This window comes from Hemitrygon akajei, chromosome 18, assembly GCF_048418815.1.
Source record: "Hemitrygon akajei chromosome 18, sHemAka1.3, whole genome shotgun sequence".
Lineage (NCBI taxonomy): Eukaryota > Metazoa > Chordata > Chondrichthyes > Myliobatiformes > Dasyatidae > Hemitrygon > Hemitrygon akajei.
Genome location: NC_133141.1, coordinates 261,005 through 288,724, shown reverse-complemented (window position 1 = coordinate 288,724; position 27,720 = coordinate 261,005). Strand labels below are relative to the sequence as shown.

At 43.4% G+C, this 27,720-nt stretch overlaps 1 protein-coding gene across 5 annotated transcripts in view; it reads right to left on the bottom strand.

Moving 5' to 3' along the window:
* Window positions 1-27,720, bottom strand: part of adam11 (ADAM metallopeptidase domain 11) — a 376,715-nt gene that overhangs the window by 185,669 nt on the left and 163,326 nt on the right. For all 5 annotated transcript variants that reach the window (XR_012101994.1, XM_073070643.1, XM_073070642.1 and 2 more), the window contains exons 12-13: window positions 17,731-17,815; window positions 16,751-16,841 (exon numbers count right to left, since the gene is read on the bottom strand). Coding sequence is in view for 4 of the 5 variants with exons in the window: in XM_073070643.1 (XP_072926744.1) it covers window positions 16,751-16,841; window positions 17,731-17,815 (176 nt within the window). In the remaining variant the exon portion in view is untranslated. The remainder of the gene's footprint in view (window positions 1-16,750; window positions 16,842-17,730; window positions 17,816-27,720) is intronic.

Sequence of the window (27,720 nt, the reverse complement as noted above, 5' to 3'; positions counted from 1 at the left end):
TTATTAAATGCTTCCAGGATCTGTTTGTTGGAGGAAGTCTCTTTTCGTTTGAGCAACTGTCAGCTAAATATAGCTTACCAAAAACCCACTTTTTTGATATCTAAAAATTAGAGACTTTCTGCGATCTAAATTACATACATTTCCTATGAGTCCTGATAAGAACTTATTAGATGTAATTTCTAATTTGAAACCTTTTCATAATGGCTCAATATCCAATATTTATGGTATGTTGTTGGGAATAAGAGACAAAATTAAAAATGCCTAGGAACAAGATTTACAGATTTCAGTTTCTGAGGAGACTTGGAATGAAAGTTTTAAATTGGTTAATACTTCATTACTATGTGCTCGCCACTCCCTCCTACAATTTAATGTGGTCCACAGGGCCCACATGTCCAAAGACAAGCTATCTTGTTTTTATCCGGATATATCTCCCTATTGCGATAGATGTAACAACGGAGAGGCTTCTCTAATCCATACGTTTTGGACATGTCCGAGTCTTGAAAAATACTGGAAGGAAGTATTCCAAACATTTTCTGTACTTCTTAAAGTAAATTTTAAGCCGAACCCTTTGACTGCCTTGCTTGGTATTATTGGAGAAAAAAGGCATAACTTTGGAGACAGCTGACTTGCATATACAGTATCGGCTTTTATTTCTCTTATAGCTAGGAGGGCAGTGTTGCTTAAATGGATGGATGTTGCTCCGCCTGCTCATGCTCAATGGTTACGTGATGTTATGTCATGCTTAAATTTAGAGAGGATCCATTGTTCAATTTCTGATTCTAACCAAGATTTTCAAACATTGTGGGGACTATTCTTGAACTACTTTCAAAACCTTTGATTTGGTGTTAAAGTACAGATGTTGGCTAATAACATAAATCAATATGTGATAAGGATTTTTTTCTGTCTCACTTTCTTTACCATATAGCTTCTACTTTGGTAGTGAGTTTAGATTCTTTTTTTATAATAGAATTATTACAGTTCAAATTACAATTTAATTAATGTACGTGTTTGATTATGAATATAGGGTACTGAGATTGCAACTGTGATTTAAATATAATGTATTCAGTACTATTTTATCTTTTTTGATTCATAATATATATCCTCATGAACTCTGTATTCTTCTATGTGAAAATTAATAAAAATATTGAAAAAGAAAGAGATTCTAAAGTCCAGGGAGTGAGGCTGACAGGGGAAAAAAGGATCAGCCATGATTGAATGGCAGAGCAGACTCGATGGGCCAAGTGGCCAAATTCTGTTTCTATGTCTTATGGTCTATGGTCCAAATTGGAGAAAGGCCAATTTTGATGGTATCAGAAAAGTTCTGGCAAGTGTGGATTGGGACGGGCTGTTTTCTGACAAAGGTGTTCTAGAGGCGTGCCAAAAGGGCAATGTTACAATAGTCATGGAGGATTGCAATAGGCAGGGAGATTGGGAAAATCAGATTGGTATTGGTTACAGGAGGGGGATTTTCTAGAATGCTAACGAGATGGCTTTTTAGAGTAGCTTGTGGTTGAGCTTACTAGAGGATCAGGTATTCTGGATTGGGAATGGTGCAATGAACCAGAATTGATTGGGGAGCTAAAGAACCAAAGGGGCAAATGATCATAATATGATCAAATTCACCTTGAAATTTAAGAAGGAGAAGCTAAAGTCAGATGTATCAATATTTTTGTGGAGTAAAGGGAATTACAGAGGCATGAGAGAGGAGCTGGCTAGAATTGATTGGAAAAGAACACTGGCAGGGATGATAGAAAAGCAGCAATGGCTGGAATTCCTGGAAGCAATTCAGAAGAGGCAGTATATATACAGTCCAAAGAGGAAAAACATTCTGAAGGCAAGATGACACAACTGTGGCTAACAAGAGAAGTCAAAGCCAACATAAAAGCCAAAGAGAGGGCATATAATAGAGCAAAATTTAGTGGGAAATCATAGGATTGGGAAACTTTTAAAAAACACCAGAAGGCATCTAAAAACATTAAGAAGGTAAAGATGGAATATGAAAGTAAGGTAGCCAATAATATTAAAGATACCAGAAGTTTCTTGAGATACATTAGATGTAAAAGAGAGGTAAGAGTGGAGATTGGACTGCTGAGAAAACAATGCTGGAGAGGTAGTAATGAAGAATAAGAAAATGACAGATGAACTGATAAGTATTCTGAATCAGCCTTCACTGTGGAAGACACTATCACTATAGTAGAAGTTCCAGGTGTCAAGGGTCATGAAACATGTGAAGTTACCATTACTGGAGGGAAGGTTCTTGGGAAACTGAGAGGTATGAAAGTAGATTATTCAACTACTTTGGTGTATATCCCAGGGCTCTAAAGGAGGTGGCTGAAGAAACCATGGATGCATTAGTAATGATATTTCAAGAATCACTAGATTCTTTAATGGTTCCGGAAGACTGGAAATTACACTGAAGAGAGAGAGGTAGAAGGAAGGAAATTATAGGCCAGTAAGTCTGACCTCAGTGGTTGGGAAGATGTTGGAGTCAATTATTAAGGATGAGGTCTCAAGGTACTTGGAGGCACATGATAAAATAGGCCCTAGTCAGTATGGTTTCCTCAAGGGAAAATCTTGCCTGAAAAATCTGTTGGAATTCTTTGAAAAAATAGCAAGCAGGACAGACAACGGAGAATTGGTTGATGTTGTGTACTTGGATATTCAGAAGGCTTTTGAAAAGGTGCCACACATGAGGCTGAATAACAAGCTAGGAGCCCATGTTAATACAAGATTGATTAGGTGTGGATAAAACAGTGGCTGATTGGCAGGAGGCAAAGAGTGGGAATAAAGGGAACCTTTTCTGACTGGCTACCAGTGACTAATGGTGTTCCACAGGGGTCTGTGTTGGGACTGATACTTTTTACATTATATGTCAATGATTTGGATGATGGATTGGTGGCTTTATTGCAAAGTTTGCAGACAATATGAAGATAGGTGGAGAGGCAGGTAGTTTTGATGAAGTAGAGAGAATACAGAAGGACTTAGACAGATGAAGAGAAAGGGCAAAGATTGGCAAATGGAATACAGTGTCGGGTAGTGTATGGTCATGCACTTTGGTAGAAGAAATGAAAGGGCTGACTCTTCTCTAAATGGAAAGAAAACAAAAAGCAGAGGTGCGGAGGGACTTGGGAGACCTCTGGGCTTGCATTCACTGGAATTCAGAAGGGGGAGGGGTGGCCTCATTGAAACCTTCAAATGGTGAAAGGCCTTGATAGAGTGGATGTGGAGAGGATGTTTCCTATGGTGGGAGAGTCTAAGACCAGTGGACATAGCCTCAAAAGAGAGGAACATCCAATTTAGAAAGGAGATGATGAGGAATTTATTTAGCCAGAGGGTGGTGAATCTGAGGAATTCTTTGCCACAGGAAGCTGTGGAGGCCAGGTCTTTATGTATATATAAGGCAGAGTCAATAGGCCAAATGGCCTAATTCTGCTTCTATATCTTATGGTCTTGTGGAAATTTGGAGGCTTTCAAAAATGAAATTTTGAGAGTACAAAGCTTGTATGTGCCTGTTAGTATAAAAGGTAAAGATAACAAGGGTTGGCAAACATGGTTTTCAAAAGATGTTGAGTCCCTGGTTAAGAGAATAAAGGAGGTGCACAGCAGGTATAAGCAGGTAGGAGTAAATAGGGTGCTTATGGAGTACAAGAAGTGCAAGAGAACACTTGAGAAAGAAATCAAGGAGGTTAAAAGAAGATAGGAAGTTGCTCTAGCATTCAGGGTAAAGGAGAATCCTGAGTGTTCTGTAGATACGTGAAGAGGGAAAAGGATTGCAAGGGACAAAACTTGGAAGACCAGAATGGTAATCCATGTGTGGAGCCAAAACAGATGGGGATGATCTTAATTGCATTCTTTGCATCTGTATTTACTCGGGAGACAGATACAGAATCTATAGAAGTGAGGCAAAGCGTCATCAACTTCATGGATCCTATACAGATTAAGGAGAAGGAGGTATTGCTACCCTGAGGCAAATCAGGGTGAATAATTCCTGAGGGCCTGACAAGGAGTTCCCTTGGACCCTATGGGAGGCAAGTGCAGAAATTGCCAGGGCCCCAGCAGAAATATTTTAAATATCCTTAGCGACAGGAGAGGTACCAGAGGACTGGAGGATAGCAAATGTTGTTCCATTGTTTAATAAAGGCTCTAAGCATAAACCAGGAAATGATAGGCCTGTGAGTCTGACATCAGTAGTGGGAAAATTATTGGAAGGTTTTCTACGGAACCAGATATATAAGCATTTGGATAGACATGGACTGATTGAGGTTAGTCAGCATGGCTTTGTGAGTGGTGTCTCATGTCTAATCAATCATATAGAGTTTTTTGAGGAAGTTACCAGGAATGAGGATAAAGGCAAGGAAGTGGATGTTGTCTATATGGACTTTAGTAAGGCATTTGACAAAGTCTCACATGGGAGACTGGTCAAGAAGGTTCAGTCACTCGGCAGTAAATTGGATTAGACGTTGGCTTTATGGGAGAAGCCAGGGAGTGGTAGTACAGGGTTGCCTCTCTGATTGAGGCCTGGGACTCGTGGTGCGCTGCAGGGATCAGTGCTGGGTCTTTTGTTGTTTGTCATCTATATCAATGATGTGGGTGATAATATAATGAACTGGATCAGCAAATTTGTGGATGACACCAAGATTGGAGGTGTAGTGGACAGTGAGAAAGGCTATTATGGCTTGCAGAGGGATCTGCATCAGCTGGAAAAAAGGACTGAAAAATGGAAAATGGAATTTAATGCGAACAAGTGTGAAGTTTTTCGCTTTGGTAGAACCAACCAGGGTAAGTCTTACACAGTAAATTGTAGGGCACTAAAGAGTGTGGTAGAAGAAAGGGATCTGGGAGTACAGGAACATAATTCATTGAAAGTGCTGTCACAGATAGATAGGGTCATAAAGAAAGCTTTTGGCACATTGGATTTCATAAATCAGTGTATTGAGTACAGGAGATGGGATGTTATTTTGAAGTTGTATAAGACATTGGTGAGGCATAATTTAGAGTAAGAAAGGTTGAATAGGTTGCAAGAGTACAGAGGAAATTTACAAGAATGTTGCCAGGTCTGGAGGACCTGAGCTATAAGGAAAGGTTGAATAGGTCAGAATGCAGAAGATTGAGAGCAGATTTCATATGGGTGTACAGAAGACCGTAAGACCAACAGATTTAGGCCATTTGGCCTATTGTGTCTGCTCCACCATTTCATCATGGCTCATTGTTCCTCTCAGCCCCAGTCTCCTGCCTTCTCCCCATATTCCTTCATGCACTGACCAATCAAGAATCTATCACCCTCTGCCTTAAATAAACATCAAGACTTGGCCTTCACAGCTGCCTGTAGTAAAGAATTCCACATATTCACCACTCGCTGGCAGAAAAAAAATCTTCTTCATCTCATTTCTAAGAGGATGCCCCTCTATTCTGAGGCTGTGTCTTCTGGTCTTAGACTCTCCCACCACAGGAAACATCCTCTCCACATCCACTCTATCAAGACATTTCAGCATTCAAAAAGTTTCAATAAGGTCACCCCTCATTCTTCTGAATTCTAGTGAATACAGGCCGAGAGTCATTAGATACTCTTCATATGACAAGCCATTCAATCCTGTAATCATTTTCGTGAACCTCATTTGAACCTCTCCAGTTTCAGCACATCCTTTCTATGATAAGGGGACCAAAACTGTTCACAATACTCTAAGTGAAGCCTCACCAGTGCTTTATAAATTTCAACATTACATACTTGCTTTTATGGTGGTGCAGGCTCGAAGGGCCGAATGGCCTACTCCTGCACCTATTTTCTGTGTTTCTATGGGGTATGGAGAGAAAGCAGGTACAGGGTTCAAAGTTGGATGATCAGCCATGATCATACTGAATGGTGGTGCAGGCTTAAAGGGCCGAATGGCCTACTCCTGCACCTATTTTCTGTTTCTATATTCTAGTCCTCTTGAAATGAATGCTAACATTACATTTGCCTTCCTCACCACAGACTCAACCTGAATATTAACCTTTAGGGGATCCTGCACAAGGACTCCTAAGTCCCTTTGCAACTCAGATTTTTTAACTTTCTCTCCCTTTTCGATTTTGTCGCACTCTGCTCAACCTTTCGATTCCTAAATTTGTCTGAGGTCTTACCAACATCTGCGTCTACAACCTCTCCACTAACTTTTCTGGCACGCTGGTTCCAATCCCCCAGTAATTCTAGTTTAACCCCCACCATGCAGCATTAACAAACCTTCCTGCTAGATATTAGCCCCTCTCCAGTTCAGGTGCAAACTGTCCATTATGTACAGGTCCCACCTTCCCTGGAAGAGAGCCAAATGACCCAAAAATCTTATGCCTTCCCTCCTACACAAACTTTAGCTACGTATTAAGCTGTATAATCTTCCTAGTTCTGACATCACTAGCACAGGGCATGGGTAGTAATCCTGTGATCACAACCCTGGAGTCCTGTCCTTTAACTTAGCACCTAAATCCCAGAACTCCCGATGCAGAACCTCAACACTTGTCCTACCCCTGTCATTGGTACTTACATGGATCACCTTCCCATTTAAGAAGGCTGAGGACTCAATCTGAGATATCCCAGACCCTGGCACGCAGGAGGTAACATACCATGCAGGAATCTCATTCTCGTCCACAGAACATAACCATTCCCCTAACTGATGAATTCTGAATCACCACAGCGTGCCTCTTCTTCCCCCTTCCCTTCTGAGTCACATAGGCAGACTCAGTACCAGAGACCCAACCACTGTGACTCTCCTCTGTTAGGTCAACTCCCCCAACAGTATCCAAAGTGATATATCGATTGATGAGGGGGATGGCCACAGGAGTACTCTGCACTGACTTCTTAACCCCTTTCCCCTTCCTGACTGTCACTCAGATCCTGTGTCCCGCACCTCAGGTAGATATGTCCTTTCTATCACCACTTAAGACACCCAAACTGGAGGACTCCCTGCCTTTCCACATCCCACACGAGAAGCATTGCACTATCCTGCCTGTCATCTCTACCTAGAGGAGCAGATATAAAGAAGCGAATGAAAAAATCTGAGCTTTCAGAAACATAGAAACCTACAGCACAATACAGGCCCTTCGGCCCACAAACCTGTGCCAAACATGTCCTTACCTTAGAAATTACCTAAATTTACCCATAGGCCTCTATTTCTCTAAGCTCCTTGTACCTGTCCAGGAGTCTCTTAAAAGACCCTATCGTATCCACCTCCACCACCGTCACTGGCAGCCCATTCCACGCACTCACCACTCTCTGAGTAAAAAACTTACCCCTGACATCTCCTCTGTACCTACTCCCCAGCACGTTAAAACTGTGCCCTCTCATGCGAGTCATTCCAGCCTGGGTAAAAGCCTCTGACTATCCACACGATCAATGCCTCTCATCATCTTATACGCCTCTATCGGGTCACCTCTCATCCTCCGTTGCTCCAAGGAAAAAAGGCCAAGTTTACTCCACCTATTCTCATAAGGCATGCTCCCCAATCCAGGCAACATCCTTATAAATTTCCTCTGTACCCTTTCTATGGTTTCCACATTCTTCATATAGTAAGGCAACCAGAACTGAGCACAATACTCCAAGTGGGGTCTGACCAGGGTCCTATATAGCTGCAACATTACCTCTCGGCTCTTAAACTCAGTCCCACGGTTGATGAAGGCCAATGCACCGTATGCTTCCTTAACCACAGAGTCAACCTGCGCAGTAGCCTTGAGTGTCCAATGGACTCAGACCCCAAGATGCCTCTGATCCTCCACACTGCCAAGAGTCTTACCATTAATACTATATTCTGCCATCATATTTGACCAATCAAAATGAACCACCTAACACTTACCTCAGCCCATTCTTGTATTCTATCAATGTCCTGCTGTAACCTCTAACAGCCCTCAGCACTATCCACAACAACCCCAACCTTTGTGTCATCAGCAAATTTCCTAACCCATCCCTCCATTTCCTCATCCAGGTCATTTATAAAAACCAAGAAGAGTAAGGGTCCCAGAACAGATCCCTGAGGCACACCACTGGTTACCGACCTCCATGCAAAATTTGACCCACCTACAACCACCCTTTGCCTTCTGTGGGCAAGCCAGTTCTGGATCCACAAAGCAATTTCCCCTTGGTTCCCATGCCTCCTAACTTTCTCAATAAGCCTTGCATGGGGTACCTTATCAAATGCCTTGCTGAAATCCACATACATCTTCTGCTCTAACTTCATCCATGTGTTTCGTCACATCCTCAAAAAATTCAATCAGGCTCGTAAGGCATGACCTGCCTTTGACAAAGCCATGCTGACTATTCCTAATCATATTATACCTCTCCAAATGTTCATAAATCCTGCCTCTCAGGATCTTCTCCATCAACTTACCAACCACTGAAGTAAGACTCACTGATCTATAATTTCCTGGGCTCACTCTACTCCCTTTCTTGAATAAGGGAACAACATCCACAACTCTCCAATCCTCAGGGACCTCTCCCATCCCCACTGATGATGCAACGATCATCGCTAGAGGCTCAGCAATCTCCTCCCTCACCTCCTGCAGTAGCCTGGGGTACATCTAGTCCAGTCCAGGTGACTTATCCAACTTGATGCTTTCCAAAAGCTCCAGCATATCCCCTTCCTTAATATCTACATGCTCAAGCTTTTCAGTCCACTGCAAATCAGAGTAGATAAATCCCCAGGACCTGACAGGGTATTCCCTCGGACCTTGAAGGAGACTAGTGTTGAAATTGCAGGGGCCCTGGCAAATATATTTAAAATGTCGGTATCTATGGGTGAGGTGCCGGAGGATTGGAGGATAGCTCATGTTGTTTCGTTGTTTAAAAAAGGCTCTAAAAGTAATCCGGGAAATTATAGACCGGTAAGTTTGACGTTGGTAGTAGGTAAATTATTGGAAGGAGTACTAAGAGATAGGATCTACAATTATTTGGATGGACAGGGACATATTAGGGAGAGTCAACATGGCTTTGTGCGTGGTAGGTCATGTTTAACAAATCAATCAGAGTTTTTCGAGTAGGTTACCAGGGAAGTGGATGAAGGGAAGGCAGTGGATGTTGTTTGCATGGACTTCAGTAAGGCCTTTGACAAGGTCCCGCATGGGAGGTTAGCTAGGAAGATTCAGTCGCTAGGTATACATGGTGAGGTAGTAAATTGGATTAGACATTGGCTCAATGGGAGAAGCCAGAGAGTGGTAGTGGAGGATTGCTTCTCTGAGTGGAGGCCTGTGACTAGTGGTGTGCCACAGGGATCAGTGCTGGGTCCGTTGTTATTTGTCATCTATATCAATGATCTGGATGATAATGTGGTAAATTGGATCAGCAAATTTGCTGATGTTACAAAGTTTGAAGGTGTAGTGGACAGTGAGGAAGGTTTTCAAAGCTTGCAGAGGGATCTGGACCAGCTGGAAAAATGGGCTGGAAAATGGCAGATGGAGTTTAATACAGACAAGTGTGAGGTATTGCACTTTGGAAGGATAAACCAAGGTAGAACATACAAGGTAAATGGTAGGACACTGAGGAGTGCAGTAGAACAGAGGGATCTAGGAATACAGGTACAAAATTCCCTAAAAGTGGCGTCACAGGTAGATAGGGTAGTAAAGAGAGCTTTTGGTACATTGGCCTTTATAAATCAAAGTATTGAATATAAAAGTTGGAATGTTATGGTGAGGTTGTATAAGACATTGGTGAGGTCGAATTTGGAGTATTGTGTTCAGTTTTGGTCACCAAATTACAGGAAGGATATTAATAAGGTTGAAAGAGTGCAGAGAAGGTTTACAAGGATGTTGCTGGGACTTGAGAAGCTGAGTTACAGAGAAAGGTTGAATAGGTTAGGACTTTATTCCCTGGAGCATAGAAGAATGAGGGGAGATTTGATAGAGGTATATAAAATTATGATGGGTATAGATAGAGTGAATGCAAGTAGGCTTTTTCAGAGGCTAGGGGAGAAAAAAACCCAGAGGACATCGGTTAAGTGTGAAGGGGGAAAAGTTTAAAGGGAACATTGGGGGGGGCTTCTTCACACAGAGAGTGGTGGGAGTGTGGAATGATCTGCCAGATGAAGTTGTAAATGCGGGCTCACTTTTAACATTTAAGAAAAACTTGGACAGGTACATGGATGAGAGGTATATGGAGGGATATGGTTCAGGTGGAGGTCAGTGGGACTAGGCAGAAAAATGGTTTGGCACAGCAAAGAAGGGCCAAAAGGCCTGTTTCTGTGCTGTAATGTTCTATGGTTCTAAGGTTCTATGGTTCTATGTCATCCCTACAAGCACCAAGATCTTTTTCATAGTGAATACTGAAGCAAAGTGTTCATTAAGTACCTCTGCTATCTCCTCTGGTGCCATACACACTTTTCCACTGTCACACATGATTGGTCCTGTTCTCTCACGTCTTATCCTCTTGCTCTTCACATACTTGTAGAATGCCTTGGGGTTTTCCTTAATCCTGTCCACCAAGGCCTTCTCATGGCCCCTTCTGGCTCTCCTAATTTCATTCTTAAACTCCTTCCAGCTAGCCTTATAATCTTCCAGATCAGTATCATTACCTTGTTTTTTGAACCTTTCGTAAGCTTTTCTTCTTGACTAGGTTTACAACAGCCTTTATACGCTACGATTCCTGTACCCTACCATCCTTTCCCTGATTCATTGGAACGTATCTATGCAGAACGCCACGCAAATATCCCCTGAACATTTGCCACATTTCTGCCGTACATTTCCTTGAGAATATCTGTTTCCAATTTATGCTTCCAAGTTCCTGCCTGATAGCCTAGTATTTCCCCTTACTCCAATTAAACGCTTTCCTAACTTGTCTGTTCCTATCCCTCTCCAATGCTATGGTAAGGGGGATAGAATTGTGATCACTCTCTCCAAAATGCTCTCCCACTGAGAGATCTGACACCTGACTAGGTTCATTTCCCAATACCAGATCAAGTACAGCCTCTCCTCTTGTAGGCTTATCTACATATTGTGTCAAGAAAGCTTCCTGAACACACCTAACAAACTCTACCCAATCTAAACCCCTTGCTCTAGGGAGATGCCAATCAATATTTGGGAAATTAAAATCTCCCACCACAGCAACCCTGTTGTTATTATTATACCGTTCCAGAATCTGTCTCCCTATCTGCTCCTTGATGTTCCTGTTGCTATTGGGTGGTTTATAAAAAAAAACCCAGTCAATTTATTCAACAACACATACAAAATGCTGGTGGAACACAGCAGGCCAGGCAGCATCTATAGGGAGAATTTATTGACCCCTTCCTGCTTCTAACTTCCACCCACAGACACTCCGTAGACAATCCCTCCATAAATTTCTCCTTTTCTACGGCCATGACACTATCTCTGATCAACAGTGCCATGCCCCCACTTCTTTTGCCTCCCTCCTTGTCCTTTCTGAAATATCTAAAGCCTGGCACTTGAAGTAACCATTCCTGCCCCTGAGCCATCCAAGTTGCTGTAATGGCCACAATATCATAGCTCCAAATACTGATCTATGCTCTGAGCTCATCCGCTTTGTTTATAATACTCCTTGCATTAAAATAGACACATCTCAAACCATCGGTCTGAGTGCATCCCTTCTCTATCACCTGCCTATCCTCCCTCTCGCACTGTCTCCAAGCTTTCTCTATTTGTGAGCCAACCTCCCTTTCCTCCATCACTTCAGTTTTGTTCCCACCCCCCAGCAATTCTGGTTTAAACTCTCCCCAATAGCCTTTGCAAACCTCCCCACCAGGATATTGGTCCCCCTGGGATTCAAGTACAACCCGTCCTTTTAGTACACGTCACACCTGCCCCAAATGAGATCCCAATGATCCAGAAATCTGAATCCCTGCCCCCTGCTCCAATCCCACAGCCACGCATTTATCCTCCACCTCACTCTATTCCTATACTCACTGTTGCATGGCACAGGCAGTAATCCTGAGATTACTACCTTTGATGTCCTGCTTCTCAACTTCCTTCCTAACTCCCTGTAGTCTGTTTTTAGGACCTCCTCCCTTTCCTACCTATGTTGTTGGTACCAATATGTACCATGACCTCTGGCAGGACCTCCTTCCCACTTCAGGATATTGTGGACGCGATCAGAAACATCCCAGACCGTGGCACCTGTGAGGCAAACTACCATCCGTGTTTCTTTCCTGTATCCATGAGAGTAGAGTGGACAGCCAGCACCTCTTCCCCAGGGCACCACTACTCAATACAAGAGGACATGGCTTTAAGTTAAGGGGAGGGAAGTTCAAGGGGGATATTAGAGGAAGGTTTTTCACTCAGAGAGTGGTTGGTGTGTGGAATGCACTGCCTGAGTCAGTGGTGGAGGCAGACACACTAGTGAAGTTTAAGAGACTACTAGACAGGTATATGGAGGAATTTAAAGTGGGGGGTTATATGGGAGGCAGGGTTTGAGGGTTGGCACAACATTGTGGGCCGAAGAGCCTGTACTGTGCTGTACTATTCTATGTTCTATCCACAGAATCGTCCATCTGTCCCCCTGACTATCGAGTCCCCTATCACTGCTGCCATCCTCTTCCTTTCCCTACCCTTCTGAGCTACAGGGCCAGATTCTGTGTCAGAGACACGGCCACTGTTGCTTCCCCCAGGTAGACCGTCTCGCCCACAACAGTACTCAAACAGGACTACTTATTATTAAGGGGGACAGCCACTGGGGTATTCTCTGGTATCTGCCTCTTGCCCTTTTCTTTCCTTTGCTTTGCTTTCTCTGAGTGAAGCCTCTCTTTATAGAACATAGAACAGTACAGCACATTACAGGCCCTTCGGTCCACAATGTTGTGCCAACCTTCAAACCCTGCCTCCCATTTAACCCCCCACCTTAAATTCCTCCATATACCTGTCTAGTAGTCTCTTAAATTTCACTAGTGTATCTGCCTCCACCACTGACTCAGGCAGTGCATTCCACGCACCAACCACTCTCTGAGTGAAAAACCTTCCTCTAATATCCCCCTTGAACTTCCCTCCCCTTACCTTAAAGCCATGTCCTCTTGTACTGAGCAGTGGTGCCCTGGGGAAGAGGCACTGGCTGTCCACTCTGTCTATTCCTCTTAATATCTTGTACACCTCTATCATGTCTCCTCTCATCCTCCTCTCTAAAGAGTAAAGCCCTAGCTCCCTTAATCTCTGATCATAATCCATACTCTCTAAACCAGGCAGCATCCTGGTAAATCTGCTCTGTACCCTTTCCAATGCTTCTACATCCTTCCTATAGTGAGGCAACCAGAACTGGACACAGTACTCCAAGGGTGGCCTAACTAGAGTTTTATACAGTTGCATCATTACATCATGACTCTTAAACTCTATCCCTTGACTTATGAAAGCTAACATCACATAAGCTTTCTTAACTACCCTATCTACCTGTGAGGCAACTTTCAGGGATCTGTGGACATGTACCCCCAGATCCCTCTGCTCCTCCACACTACCAAGTATCCTGCCATTTACTTTGTACTCTGCCTTGGAGTTTGTCCTTCCAAAGTGTACCACCTCACACTTCTCCAGGTTGAACTCCATCTGCCACTTCTCAGCCCACTTCTGCATCCTATCAATGTCTCTCTGCAATCTTCAACAATCCTCTACATTATCTACAACACCACCAACCTTTGTGTCATCTGCAAAATTGCCAACCCACCCTTCTACCCCCACATCCAGGTCATTAATAAAAATCACAAAAAGTGGAGGTCCCAGAACAGATCCTTGTGGGACACCACTAGTCACAACCCTCCAATCTGAATGTACTCCCTCCACCACGACCCTTTGCTTTCTGCAGGCAAGCCAATTCTGAATCCACCTGGCCAAACTTCCCTGGATCCCATGCCTTCTGACTTTCTGAATAAGCCTACCACGTGGAACCTTGTCAAATGCCTTACAAAAATCCATGTAGATCACATCCACTGCACTACCCTCATCTATCCTCTACATAGCACCATCCAGAGACAGAGAAGCAGTTTCAGCGACAGGTTACTATCGATGCAATGCTCCTCAGACAGGATGAAGAGGTCAATACTCCCCAATGCCATTAGGCTTTACAATTCTACCGCCAGGACTTAAGAACTTTTTAAAAGCTATTATTAATGCTTTTTGAGATAGTGATTTAGATGCATATCATATTTTTTACTGAGTTAAGTATTGTATGTAATTAGTTTTTGCTACAACAAGTGTATGGGACATTGGAAAAAAGTTGAATTTCCCCATGGGGATGAATAAAGTATCTATCTATCTATCTATCTATCTATCTATCTATCTATCTATCTATATGCCTGGTCACCTCCTCAAAGAACTCTATCAGGCTTGTTAGGTACGATCTGCCCTTCACAAAGCCATGCTGACTGTCCCTGATCAGACCATGATTCTCTAAATGCCCACAGATCCTATCTCTAAGAATCTTTTCCGACAGCTTTCCCACCACAGACGTAAGGCTCACTGGTCTATAATTACCTGGACTATCCCTACTACCTTTTTTGAACAAGAGGACAACATTCGCCTCCCTCCAATCCTCCGGTACCATTCCCGTGGACAACGAGGACATAAAGATCCTAGCCAGAGGTTCAGCAATCTCTTCCCTTGCCTCGTGAAGCAGCCTGGGGAATAATCCGTCAGGCCCCGGGGACTTATCCGTCCTAATGTATTTTAACAACTCCAACACTTCCTCTCCCTTAATATTAACATGCTCCAGAACATCAACCTCACTCATATTGTCCTCATCGTCATCAAGTTCCCTCTCATTGGTGAATACTGAAGAGAAGTATTCATTGAGGACCTCGCTCACTTCCACAGCCTCAAGGCACATCTTCCCACTTTTATCTCTAATTGGTCCTACCTTCACTCCTGTCATCCTTTTGTTCTTCACATAATTGAAGAATGCCTTGGGGTTTTCCTTTACCCTACTCACCAAAGCCTTCTCATGCCCCTTTCTTGCTCTTCTCAGCCCCTTCTTGCTACCCTATATTCCTCCATAGACCCGTCTGATCCTTGCTTCCTAAACCTCGTGTAAACTGCCTTCTTCCACCTGACTAGATTTACCACTTCACTTGTCACCCATGGGTCCTTCACCCTACCATTCTTTATCTTCCTCACCGGGACAAATTTATCCCTAACATCCTGCAAGATATCCCTAAACATTGACCACATGTCCATAGTACATTTCCCTGCAAAAACATCATCCCAATTCACACCCGCAAGTTCTAGCCTTATAGCCTCATAATTTGCCCTTCCCCAATTAAAAATTTTCCTGTCCTCTCTGATTCTATCCTTTTCCATGATAATGCTAAAGGTCAGAGAGCGGTGATCACTGTCCCCCAGATGCTCACCCACTGAGAGATCTGTGACCTGACCCGGTTCGTTACCTAATACTAGATCTAGTATGGCATTCCCCCTAGTCGGCCTGTCAACATACTGTGACAGGAATCCATCCTGGACACACTTAACAAACTCTGCCCCATCTAAACCCTTGGAACTAATCAAGTGCCAATCAATATTAGGGAAGTTAAAGTCACCCATGATAACAACTCTGTTATTTTTGCACCTTTCCAAAATCTGCCTCCCAATCTGCTCCTCGGTATCTCTGCTGCTACCAGGGGGCCTATAGAATACCCCCAGTAGAGTAACTGCTCCCTTCCTGTTCCTGACTTCCACCCATACTGACTCAAAAGAGGATCCTGCTACATTACCCACCCTTTCTGCAGCTGTAATAGTATCCCTGACCAGTAACGCCACCCCTCCTCCCCTTTCCCCCCCTCTCTATCCCTTTTAAAGCACTGAAATCCATTCCTGCCCTGGTGCCAGCCAAGTCTCTGTAATGGCCACTACATCATAATTCCATGTATGTATCCAAGCTCTCAGTTCATCACCTTTGTTCCTGATGCTTCTTGCATTGAAGTACACGCACTTTAGCCTCGACGAGCTCAAGCCTTAATATCACCACTCTGTCTATGTCCACTCAGCTGATGGCTGCTGTGCTTGCCCCTGCTTTCCTTTAATTCGATCTTGCTAATTAATCTCAAACACCAATTGGGTGCTGGTCAAAGCTCTGTTACGCTGTCATGAATTGCTCCTGCATTTTATCCTCAGTCAGTGGACCTGATTGAAGACCCCTTCTCTCAACTTCTGATGTCCAATTGGCTTCTGGTCAAACCTCTATTGATAGATAGGGTGAATGCAAACAGGTTTTTCCAACTGAGGTTGGGTGTGACTACAACCAGAGGTCATGGCTTAAGAGTTAGAAGTTTACGGGGAACCTGAGAGGAAACTTCTTCACTCAGAGGGTAGTAAGAGTGTGGAATGAACTGCCAGCACAAGCATTCTATGTAAGCTCACTTTCAAAATTTAAGAGATGTTTGGATAGGTACATGAATAATAAGGATATGGAGGGCTATGTGTCCAGTGCAGATCAATGGGAGTGGGCAATTTAAATGGTTTTGGCATGGACTAGCTGTGACAAAGGGCCTGCTTCTGTGCTGTACTTCTCTATGACTCTATGTCCGGATGATCACAAAAAGCCCATCTTGCAGAGTCGCCCATGACTCCTGCCGATCCACAATGACTGGCAGCAATCCACACCCTGAGCCCAAACAAGAGAAAATCTGCAGATGCTGGAAATCCGAGCAACACACACAAAATGCTGGAGGAACTCAGCCAGCCAGGCAGCATCTATCGAAAAGAGTACAGTCGACGTTTCAGGCTGAAACCTTGACTGTACTCTTTTCCTCGATGCTGCTTGGCCTGCTGAGTTCTTCCAGCATTCTGTGCACATCCAAAGCCCGATACTTACTAGGTCCTATACGTTGTGTATTCCACATCATTCCAAGGTTCAGGCCCAAACTTTGTGTCAGTGCAAGAGCCATTGAACTAATTTTTCCATACTGTAAAAAAAGATAATAAAAGATTAAGCATCAATGCAAAACTAGTCATTCGGGGTGGAAATTCATCCTCTCTTGATTGGGCTAAACACTTGTTATTGTAACATCATTTGATTTACAGCAGTTAATACGAGATTTCCATGCAATGTGCTGGCATCTATTTGATATTCAGTAATAGTACCGGTGCTGCTTACACAACATTGCACCAGATTTGTCAATGATCAGGAATTTTCAATGTACTTCCTGGAAGCTTATTCATAATAGATTGGGTAAAGCAATTTTCCCACATCTTAAACAAGAGAAAATCTGCAGATGCTGGAAATCCAAGCAACAAACATAAAATGCTGGAGGAGCTCAGCAGGCCTGGCAGTCCAAAATTAGTCTAAATCCCAGAAACAAACAGTGATGATTTTAATTCTCTGGGCTGGGTCAGTAGGTTGGGGAATTTGTAAAAAATTAACTAAATGGATAATCTGACCTCAATGAGCCCACATCTGGTTTTCACAGAGATGGACTCTGAGGGAGATCATCAGCCACTCTCAAGGGGTAAGGAAGTGTTTAAGACATCTTTTAAGTGTGTCTGTTTTACTAGCAGGGTAGGATTCCTAGCTTTTCCAAAATCCAACAAGGGAAAGGAGCAGAGAGTGGCTGGACCCAAGATGCAAACCAGGAGGATCAGGAGTGCTTTCATTAGTGGATTCTCCTCCTCTGATATTCCTAACTATTTAAATAAGATGGCTAGGAACTCAGCAAGGCAGGCAGCATCTATGGAGGGAAATAACAGCTGATGTTTTAGGCCTGCTCTCCACATGCTCCAGGTTATAGAGTAGGGGAGGTGAGGAAGAGAATTGAGACAAATCTGCCACAGTAAAAAAAAACAAGAGTGACAAACCTCGTTAATACCTCCTCCTTTAGTTGGAGAGCAGATTCCTCCAATATAAGCTGTTGCACTGTGACTGGACTGAAATAAGCGGCCTCTGTGAACAAGAATGTCAGAATACACAATACTGTTCATGCAGTGAAATTGTTCATGACATTTTCATTTTGAAATGATTTTTAAATTATTTAAAGTGGTAGTTCAAAATATATACATCACACAACAGTAGATCACAACTTCTTGCATGTGGCTGGATGTATTTATTTAAAAATTGAGTTTGAGGAGTTTAAATCATCATGTGGTTATTTGGAGAGGGAGATCATCTCAATGGTATCTCCACTGAATTTGTATCAAGGAGAAGCTGTGATGACAAAGTCCATTGTTTGATCAAGGCTATTATATTCACAAGCAGGAAATCTTTGATTTGCCATCTATCCATTAAGTGACCACATTGACTATGTCCCACTGGAATCTTGCTTGGAACTGCTCATGTCCTATGAGGCTGCTGAAACCCAAGGATACCTGGACAAATGCTTCATTTCAGAGATAGATTTTGATCCAGACTTTCTACTACTTATCATGACAAGGGCAGAGTAGTAGGACAGGAAGCATTAAACAATGTGGCAAGTGAGGGCTGAGTGATCCTGGAAAACGGGCATATGCAGGTTGCTGATAGGCTGCACCATCTTTCTGTGTGAATCAGCATCTCAATGGGCATGAAGATGAACAATATCCACAGCACCAAGAGTCACTGAGCTAGCTTCTGACTACTTGCACGGTAGAGCTCATCAGCATGTCAATGATGTTGGTGTGGCAGCTCACCAATCAAACCAGAGCAGAGGAGGTGTGGGTGCAAGGAAGACTCCTAGTACCCATTGTGTTGGAACTCCAGGATGAAGACCTTTTAAGGCATAATTTAAAGGACCCTTCCTACTTGAGCCATGATTTTTCAGTTCTCCATCAATGCCAGGCATTGAATCATCTCAAAGAGCAAATGCTAATGCTCAAGGTTAAGACCTCCTTTATCTACAAGTAGGGGAGGTTCCTGCCTCTAGAATGATGATCATCAATTGCCCTACAAAGACAGGTAGTATTTGCAGCCATTTCTGAACTATCTCTCCAATGCAAGCAGACTAAATGAGGCTCATGTCCCTAAGCAGCTGCTTATAAGCTCCTGTCCAGGTAGGGTACAGTATGTGTGCGTGCATTTTAGGGCTTCTGTTAGACGATGTAAATTGACTGTGGTTACAATATGCAACTGTGCTGAGCTCCAGCAATCACACTACTTTGTAAAGTAGTCCTTTCGCATTTTTCTAACATGGAAAACAATTTCCTCATGGCACTGCAAGTAACAAGCTAATATCTAATGTGCACAAAGACTTTTGTGCTGTAAACATAGACCATGAGACTTAGGAGCAGAATTAGGCCATTCATCTCATTTCATCAAAGCTGGTCTCAACTCCATTCTCCTGCCTTCTCCTCATAACCTATGACACCCTGACTAATCAAGAACCTACCAACCTCTGCTTTCATTATATCAAATGAACTGGCCAGCATGACTGTCTTTAGCAATGATTTCCACAGGTTCAACACCCTCTGGTTAAAGAATTTTTTTCTCATCTCTGTTCTAAATGAACATCCCTCACTTCTGAGGTTGTGCCTTCTGGTCCTACATTCCACCTATATTAGAACATCCTCTTCACATCCACTCTATCCAGACCTTTCAATATTCAATAGGTTTCCATGAGATCCCCCTTCATTCTCCTAAACTCCACTGAGTACATGCCCACAGCCATTAAACAGTTCTCATATATTAACCCTTTCATTTGTGGGATCAGTCATGTGAACCTCCTCTAGACTCTCAGCAATCCCATCACATACTTACTTAGATAAAAGCCCAAAACTGCTTACAATGCTCCAAATGCATTCTGATCAATGCCTTATAAAGCTTCAGCATTGCATACTTGCTTTTATATTCCAGTCTTCTTGAAATGAATGTTAACATTACATTTGCCATCGTTACCACCAACTCAGCCTGCAAGTTAAACTTTAGGGAATCATGCACGAGGACACTCAAGTCCCTCTACCCCTCTGATTTTTGAATTTTCTCACCATTTAGAAAATATTCCATGCCCTTTTCCCTTCTGCCAAAGTGCACGACCATTCACTTACCTATATTCCATCTGCCACTTCTTTGCCCATTCCTCCAATCTGTCTAAGGTGAATCTTCTATCTCTGCTAGGGCTTCCACAATTTCTCCTCTAACCTCCAGCAAAGTCCAAGGATGCACTGAGGAAAAATATTCATTAAAAATCCCACCCATCTCCTGTAGCTCAAGATATAGACAGCCCTGCTGATCTCTAAGGAGACCTACTCTCTCCCTAGCCACCATCTTACTCTTAATATAGCTATAGATCTTCTTTAAATTTACCTTAACCTTACCTTCCAGATCCATCTCATGCTCTCTTTGCCCTCTTGATTTCCTCGTTAAGAGTATACTTAACCTTTTTATACTCATCAAGGGATCTCATCTCTGACGCCCCTTAAGCCCAATATATTCTTCCTTGTTTTCTTGACCAGAGCCACAGTATCTCTCATTAGACAATGTTCCCTAAACTTGCTAAGTTTACCTTCACCCAAGCAGGAAGGATCTGCTCCTGGATTTTTGATATCAGGAGGAACTAGGCTACGTCACATCATCTATTTGCATCTTGCTTTTTTGGTAGGTGTGAGTCTTTACAGTGGTTCTGCACAGGTTGTGTTCAATATATTTTATTTCTTCGGCAGTTTGAATGGGGCATGACTGCGCAAGCGCGTGTAAATCGGCCCGTGAGGCAGCGGGAGAGTTTAAAAAGTGAGCAGATTGAGAAGAGGCGGACATTTCTTTGGCAGTTTGAATGGGGCACAACTGCGCAAGTGCGTGAAAGTCGGCCCGTGAGGCAGCAGGAGAGTTTAAAAAGCAAGCAGATTAACAGAGCGGGCGACGGAATAGTGGGAGACAGAATAGGAAGGCTTTGGCGAGCAGAGGCTGAGGACGAGCTTGCTCCCAGTGCAGTAAGGCCGGGTACAGTTAGGGCAGGTGAGTGCTCCATTTGCAGTATGTGGGAAGTCAGGGTGAGCACAATTGTCCCTGATGACTACACCTGTAAAAGGTGCATCCAGCTGCAGTTCCTGACAAACCGAGTTAGGGAACTGGAACTGGATGAACTTCGGATCATTCGCGAGGCAGAGGCAGATATAAACAGGATTTACAGGGAAATAGTCACCCCTAAAAGTCAGGAGGTAGGTAGCTGGATGACTGTCAGGAGAGGGAAGGGGAATAGACAGAAAGAGCAGAGCACACCTGTGGCCATTCCCATCAATAATAAGTATATCGTTTTGGATACTGTTGGTGGGGACAACCTATCAGGGACAAGTTGCAGTGGTTGTGTCTCTGGCACTGAGACTGGACCCTCAGCTCAGAAGGGAAGGAGGGAAAAGAGGGGAACAGTAGTAATAGGGGATTCGATAGTTAGGGGGACAGATAAAAGGTTCTGTGGAAGAGATCGAGAATCCTGGATGGTCTGTTGCCTTGCTGGTGCCAGGGTCCACGATATCTCGGATCGAATTCTCAGTATTCTCAAGAGGGAGGGTGAACAGCTAGATGTTGTGGTCCATGTAGGGACCAATGACATGGATAGGAAGAAGGAGGAGGTCCTGCAAAGAGAATTTAGGGAGTTAGATGCAAAGTTGAAGGACAGGACCTCCAGGGTTGCAATCTCAGGATTGCTAACCGTGCCACGTGCTAGTGAGGCTAGAAATAGGAAGATAATGCAGCTAAATACGTGGCTAAGGAGTTGGTGCAGGAGGGAGGGCTTCATGTTTCTGGACAATTGGGCCTTGTTCCAGGGAAGGTGGGACCTGTTCCGACGGGACGGGTTGCACCTGAACTGGAGGGGGACTAACATCCTTGCGGGAAGGTTTGCTAGTGTTGCTCCGGGGGTTTAAACTAGATTTGCAGGGAGAGGGGATCCAGAGTGTTAGAGCAGATAGTGAGGTGGAGGAGGATAAAGGTCATGCGAGAGCTGCAAGTACAGTGCATGGAGTAAAGCCAGATCTAGCATATAAAGAGGCTTTGAGGAAAGAAAAACAGAATAAAGGGTGTAAAGGTAGTAAGGTAGAAGGGCTAAAGTCTGTGTACTTTAATGTAAGAAGCATGAGGAACAAAGGTGATGAACTGAGAACTTGGATACATACATGGAATTATGATGTAGTGGTCATTACAGAGACTTGGCTGGCACCAGGGCAGGAATGGATTCTCAATATTCCTGGATTTCAGTGCTTTAAAAGGGATAGAGATGGGGAAAAAGGGGAGGAGGGGTGGCATTACTGGTCAGGGATACTACTACAGCTACAGAAAGGGTGGGTAATGTTGCAGGATCCTCTTTTGAGTCAGTATGGGTTGAAGTCAGGAACAGGAAGGGAGCAGTTACTCTACTGGGGGTATTCTATAGGCCCCCTGGTAGCAGCAGAGATACTGAGGAGCAGATTGGGAGGCAGATTTTGGAAAGGTGCAAAAATAACAGGGTTGTTATCATGGGTGACTTTAACTTCCCTAATATTGATTGGCACCTGATTAGTTCCAATGGTTTAGATGGGGCAGAGTTTGTTAAATGCATCCAGGATGGATTCCTGTCACAGTTTGTTGACAGGCCGACTAGGGGGAATGCCATACTAGATCTAGTATTAGGTAACGAACTGGGTCAGGTCACAGATCTCTCAGTGGGTGAGCATCTGGGGGACAGTGACCACTGCTCCCTGGCCTTTAACATTATCATGGAAAAGGACAGAAACAGAGAGGACAGGAAAAGTTTTAAGTGGGGAAGGGCAAATTATGAGGCTATAAGGCTAGAACTTGCAGGTGTGAATTGGGATGATGTTTTTGCAGGGAAATGTACTATGGACATGTGGTTGATGTTTAGGGATCTCTTGCAGGATGTTAGGGATAAATTTGTCCCGGTGAGGAAGATAAAGAATGGTAGGGTGAAGGACCCATGGGTGACAAGCGAGGTGGAGAATCTAGTTAGATGGAAGAAGGCAGCATACGTGAGGTTTAGGAAGCAAGGATCAGATGAGTCTATTGAGGAATATAGGGTAGCAAGAAAGGAGCTTAAGAAGGGGGCATGAGAAGGCCTTGGTGAGTAGGGTAAAGGAAAACCCCAAGGCATTCTTCAATCATGTGAAGAACAAAAGGTTGACAGGAGTGAAGATAGGATCGATTAGAGTTAAAGGTGGGAAGATGTGCCTGGAAGCTGTGGAAATGAGTGAGGTCCTCAATGAATACTTCTCTTCGGTATTCACCACTGAGAGGGAACTTGATGACGGTGAGGACAATATGAGTGAGGTTGATGTTCTGGAGCATGTTGATATTAAGGGAGAGGAGGTGTTGGAGTTGTTAAAATACATTAGGATGGATAAGTCCCCGGGGCCTGACGGAATATTCCCCAGGCTGCTCCACGAGGCAAGGGAAGAGATTGCTGAGCCTTTGGCTAGGATCTTTATGTCCTCGTTGTCCACGGGAATGGTACCGGAGGATTGGAGGGATGCAAATGTTGTCCCCTTGTTCCAAAAAGATAGTAGGGAGAGTCTGGGTAATTATAGACCAGTGAGCCTTACGTCTGTGGTGGGAAAACTGTTGGAAAAGATTCTTAAGAGATAGAATCTATGGGCATTTAGAGAATCATGGTCTGATCAGAGACAGTCAGCATAGCTTTGTGAACGGCAGATCGTGTCTAACAAGCCTGATAGAGTTCTTTGAGGAGGTGACCTCGAAGATTGCAGAGAGACATTGATAGGATGCAGAAGTGGGCTGAGAAGTGGCAGATGGAGTTCAACCCGGAGAAGTGTGAGGTGGTACACTTTGGAAGGACAAACTCCAAGGCAGAGTACAAAGTAAATGGCAGGATACTTGGAAGTGTGGAGGAGCAGAGGGGTCTGGGGGTACATGTCCACAGATCCCTGAAAGATGCCTCACAGGTAGATAGGGTAGTTAAGAAAGCTCATGGGGTGTTAGCTTTCATAAGTCGAGGGATAGAGTTTAAGAGTTGCGGAGTAATGATGCAGCTCTACAAAACTCTGGTTAGGCCACACTTGGAGTACTGTGTCCAGTTCTGGTCACCTCACTACAGGAAGGATGTGGAAGCATTGGAAGGGGTACAGAGGAGATCTACCAGGATGCTGCCTGGTTTAGAGAGTATGCATTATGATCAGAGATTAAGGGAGCTAAGGCTTTACTCTCTGGAGAGAAGCAGGATGAGAGGAGACATGATAGAGGTATACAAGATATTAAGAGGAATAGATAGAGTGGACAGCCAGTGCCTCTTTCCCAGGGCACCACTGCTCAATACAAGAGGACATGGCTTTAAGTTAAGGGGTGGAAAGTTCAAGGGGGATATTAGAGGAAGGTTTTTCACTCAGAGAGTGGTTGGTGCGTGGAATGCACTGCCTGAGTCAGTGGTGGGAGCAGATACACTAGTGAAGTTTAAGAGACTACTACTACTAGACAGGTATATGGAGGAATTTAAGGTGGGGGGTTATATGGGAGGCAGGGTTTGAGGGCCGAATATTGTGGGCCGAAGGACCTGTACTGTGCTGTATTGTCCTATGTTCTATATGCTGTGGATAAATGAATGGATCTACCAGGAAGCACCATGCTTTGATAACCTGACCTCGAGCAGGTCATTACTGTCACCTCAATAGCACCAGATCGATTTTTACCAACAGTAGGTAAGATTGATTTTGGGTTGTTACCTTTCTTTGGTCTACAAACAACATATAGCTGGTAGAGCAGTTTAATTGCATGCAATTAATTTCTGGTGGGTGGAGTGTTCAGTGATAACTTAAAAATGTCTGATGGTCTGCTAAACTATTGGTCACACACTGTTTAGAAGCTTTTATTTGCAATCACCATTGCTGCTAATGTTATTTGTATCTGGAATTTGCACTGAATGTTAATTATAATGGCATTGCATAGCATCATTAACTTCCTTTGAATATAATCATTATAGATGTAATGGCCTCTGTAATGTTTCACTGCTAATGTAATGGTTTCTCTGTAGCAGCAATGTTTGGGGTACGACTAGAGATAACGGGGGCTTTGGAATATGTGCTGTCCAATGAGAGGCGCGTTGTTTCTTTCTTGTGTGTCTGAGAGAAGGGACTTGCGAGAGATGAAGAGAGAACTTGCAAATGGAGAGAGTTGGTAGACCGCTGGTTGGAGTGGACTTGGAGTGAGGTTCTAAAGGTCTGTCTCCCCCTAGAGTATGCCGTTAGCCGAGTCTGAGGGTTACACAGATAATAGCTTTGTCAAGGTTGGGTGTTCAATATTTTGGCCCATCAGTGGGGCGAGTTATTTCAGCTCATTTGATCATTAATGTGGGAGAATGGAGGGATAGAGCAGATTTGTTTATCCATTAGAAGAGTATACTTGACTCATAACTGTCCATTCTGAAGATACTAGAAGAGTATGATGATGTAGTTAGAAAACATTGGAGTCGAAATGAAATGGCCATCACCAGATTCTGGAATGGTTCCTGATTGCAAATGTCACTCCACTCTTTAAGAAGGGAGGGAGGTAGAAGAAAGGAAATTATAAGCCAGTTAACTTGACCTCAGTGGTTGAAAAGATGTTGGAGTTTATTATTAAGGATGAGGTTTCAGGGTACTTGGAGACATATGATAAAATAGGACAAAGTCAGTATGATTACCTTCAGGAGAGATCTTGACTGACAAATCCATTGGAATTCTTTTATGAAGTAACAGGCAGGATAGACAAAGGACAGTCAGTCAGTGGATGTTGTTTATTTGGATTTTCAGAAGGACTTGGACAAGGTGCCACACATGAGGCTGCTTAACAAGTTAAGAGGCCATGGTATTATGCGAAAGGTACTAAATGGATAAAAGATTGGCTGACTGGCAGAAGATAAAGAGTGGGAATTGTGAGGATCACTAACAAACTCAAGTGCAGGAATTATAGAAACTTTGGTGATTCAAACAAAACTAATGATTGTTTACAAAAGAATGATATTAAATCTGATTCTGATTCTGAGATTTATAATAGAATTTAACAAGAGCTCAGGCAAACAATACAAAATCTTGATGAACTGAAATTACTCATGATACACAGAAGAACATGGTCTGAGTTTCACTTGACGAGGAACTTCAATGACCCAACAAAAAGGGTTCCCCTTTGCATGTTCCCTCCATCCCCCTGAAATACACCCTGGAGCACATAGGAATTCTGGACATTGACAATACCGTGCCAATTAAATTATCCTCAAATGCATAAAAGTGACTAGAACAAAGTTTAACAGTCTCCATGATCCCAAATGAGATACCTACAAAACAAAACGAAAACCCAGAGCTAGTGCAAAGACCAACAATTAGACATAAAATTTAAACAATTCAAGGGCAAAGCACTGAAAAAAGAGAAAGTACAGTCTGCATGCTAACTAACAAAAAAAATTATTGTTAAAAACAATAGGATGGGATGTCTGAAGATGAGCCAGCATGTCAGTACGCTGAAGCAGGGCCCAATCGCTGCAATTAGAGATTGGTCAGTATGACATTGTGGGATTCACTGAGTCGTGGCTGAATAAAGGCCATAGATGGGAGCTTAACAATGAAGGATATACTTTGTATTGAAAGGACAGGCAGGAAGACATAGGCAGTGGTGTGGCTCTGTTGGTCAGAGATGGAATTGCATATTTAGAAAGAGGTGACATAGGGTCAGAGAATGTTGAATCTTTGTGGGTGGAGTTAAGAAATTGCAAGGGTGAAAAACCCATTATGGGAATCATATATAGGCCTCCAAATAGTAGCCAAGATGAGGGGCTGGGATTGCAAAGGGAGCTGGAAAAGCAATGGAATAAGGGTAATGTCACAATTGTAATGGAGGACTTCAATTTGCAAAGGGATTGGGAAGATCAGATTGGTGTTGGATCACAAGAGAGGGAATTTGTTGAATGCCTACAAGATGACTTTTTAGAGCAGCTTGTGCTCGAGCCTACGAGGGGAAGGGCTATTTTAGATTGGGTGTAATAACCCAGATTTTATTAGTCAGCTGAATGTAAAGGAACCCTTAGGAGGCAGTGATCATAATACGATTGAATTTATACAGCAATTTGAGAGGGAGAAGCGTAACTCACATGTATCAGTATCACAATGGAATAAAGGGAATTACAGAGGCATGAGAGAGGAGCTTGCCCAGGTGGATTGGAGGAGGATACTGGTGGGGATGACAGCAGAGCAGAAATGGCTGAGGTTTCTGGGAATAGTTCACAATGTGTAGGATAGATATGTTACACAGAGGAAGAGATTCTTAAATGGCAGGGGGTAGGCAACTGTGGCTGACAAGGGAAGTTAAGGACTGCATAAAAGCCAAGGAAAGGGCATGTAAGACAGCAAAAATAAGTGGGAAGTTAGATTATTGGGAAGCTTTTAAAATCCAACAAAAGACAACTAAAAAATTCAATAAGGAGGGAAAAGATGAAATATAATATAAAGCGGGATACTAATTTTTTATGGTGCATTGGCCTTCATCAACCGTGGGATTGAGTTTAAGAGCCAAGAGGTAATGTTACAGCTATATAGGACCCTGGTCAGACCCCACTTGGAGTACTGTGCTCAATTCCGGTTGCCTCACTATAGAAAGGATGTGGAAACCATAAAAAAGGGTGTAGAGGAGATTTACAAGGATGTTGCCTGGATTGGGAAGCATGCCTTATGAGAATAGGTTGAATGAACTTGGTCTTTTCTCCTTGGAGCGACGGAGGAAGAGAGGTGACCTGATAGAGGTGTATAAGATGATAAGGGGCATTGATCATGTGGATAGTCAGAGGCCTTTACCCAGGGCTGAAATGGCTGGCACAAGAGGGCACAATTTTAAGGTGCTTGGAAGTAGGTACAAAGGAGATGTCAGGGGTAAGTTTTTTAACACAGAGTGGTGAGTGCATGGAATGGGCTGCC